Genomic DNA, 1,235 nt, shown 5'->3' with positions numbered 1-1,235 from the left:
AAATAGGTGTGTCGATAGGACTGAATTCTTGCTGGATGTAAGCTGCAAGGACTAATAAGGTTACTGCCTCACAGCAGGGACAAAAAACCCCATTGCTGCAGAACGCAGCCTGGTGTTATCAGCTCAGTTAACTCCCGTTTGTGGAGTCAGAAACATTACTCAAGAGAACAGCTCTGGGCGGGGGGACAGGTGCCCTCAGGAGCCCAGGACTCTGGTTTGAGAAAGGACCCTGACAAGTGCAAGCTGGACCACAGCCCACTGCTGTTCCTTAGTTCCCTGGTCATGAGAAGGAACTTGAGCACTATTTTTTAATGTACACATATATCTGAATATACCCATGATAACAGTCCTGATAGGAATCTTTCTTTTTCAGTCCTAACAGAAATCACCAGACCCATTCCAAGCAGCTACTTGGAGAAGACCAGGCAGCATTATGCACTAATTTTCTTTTTTTTTTTTTTCTTGCTTGTTTTAGGGCAATTATGACATTATTTTACAAGGATTCTCTGATGATTCTGAGAATAATATGGTCATATGCTTGAATTTCACCATGATAGTAAAATAATACACTTCCTGAATGTGGCAAACATTTCAAATAATTCCAGAATATGGAGATCGCTTCTGCAAGCAACTGGAATCCAAGCTGCGAAACAATAAACATACTAACGTTTGTGAGGAAGAATACGCCACGTACTCTCTGGAAAGCTACACGATGGATAGTCTTATCCATTTATAGCACTGCTGTAATCAGATGCTCAGCCAATGTGCACAAAATCTCTGGGAATCAGGCATCCTGTTTAATCCACAGAATAACCCTAGCTGGATATCAGGCTGAGGACTGCATTTTGGTGCTGCAGTTTGGATTATGAAAGGGTTGAGTCCTTCAGGCTGTGCTGAACTAATACAACAAGTTTTAAGTGCAAGAATCAGAAGTTCTCCAGTACTCAAAATATAACAGCATTTGAATCTGGGAACCCTGTTGTTTTGGGTTTTTTTTTTTTTTGTTTCTTTTAACAATAAAACTTGTTTGTACAATCAATTTGGGAAATGTTTTTTATTCTCCTGTTATTTTCTGATTATCTTTAGAGGTTTCCTAAAGTTCTGCTCAGTTTGCACTGAGCTGAACCAGAGGAGTAATGGTACCAGCTGATGTGAGTAACACCCAAAGAGGAACATGTTTCCAGTTACACTGATCCAGTATAGCTGAATTTAGCCCTCCAGCGCTGTAACCACAA

The 1,235-nt window shown here is 40.7% G+C and overlaps 1 protein-coding gene across 1 annotated transcript in view; it reads left to right on the top strand.

Annotated features, from left to right (window-relative positions):
• LY96 (lymphocyte antigen 96) overlaps positions 1-966 on the top strand; it is an 8,939-nt gene extending 7,973 nt beyond the window's left edge. Inside the window, exon 5 of the mRNA XM_009634489.2 lies at positions 476-966. Within this exon, the coding sequence (XP_009632784.1) occupies positions 476-565 (90 nt within the window). The 3' untranslated portion in view covers positions 566-966. The remainder of the gene's footprint in view (positions 1-475) is intronic.
• The last annotated feature ends 269 nt before the right edge of the window (positions 967-1,235 follow it).

The sequence above is a fragment of the Egretta garzetta genome, unplaced genomic scaffold (assembly GCF_000687185.1).
Source record: "Egretta garzetta isolate BGI_Z169 unplaced genomic scaffold, ASM68718v1 scaffold251, whole genome shotgun sequence".
Lineage (NCBI taxonomy): Eukaryota > Metazoa > Chordata > Aves > Pelecaniformes > Ardeidae > Egretta > Egretta garzetta.
This window is presented reverse-complemented; position numbering and strand designations above follow the sequence as displayed.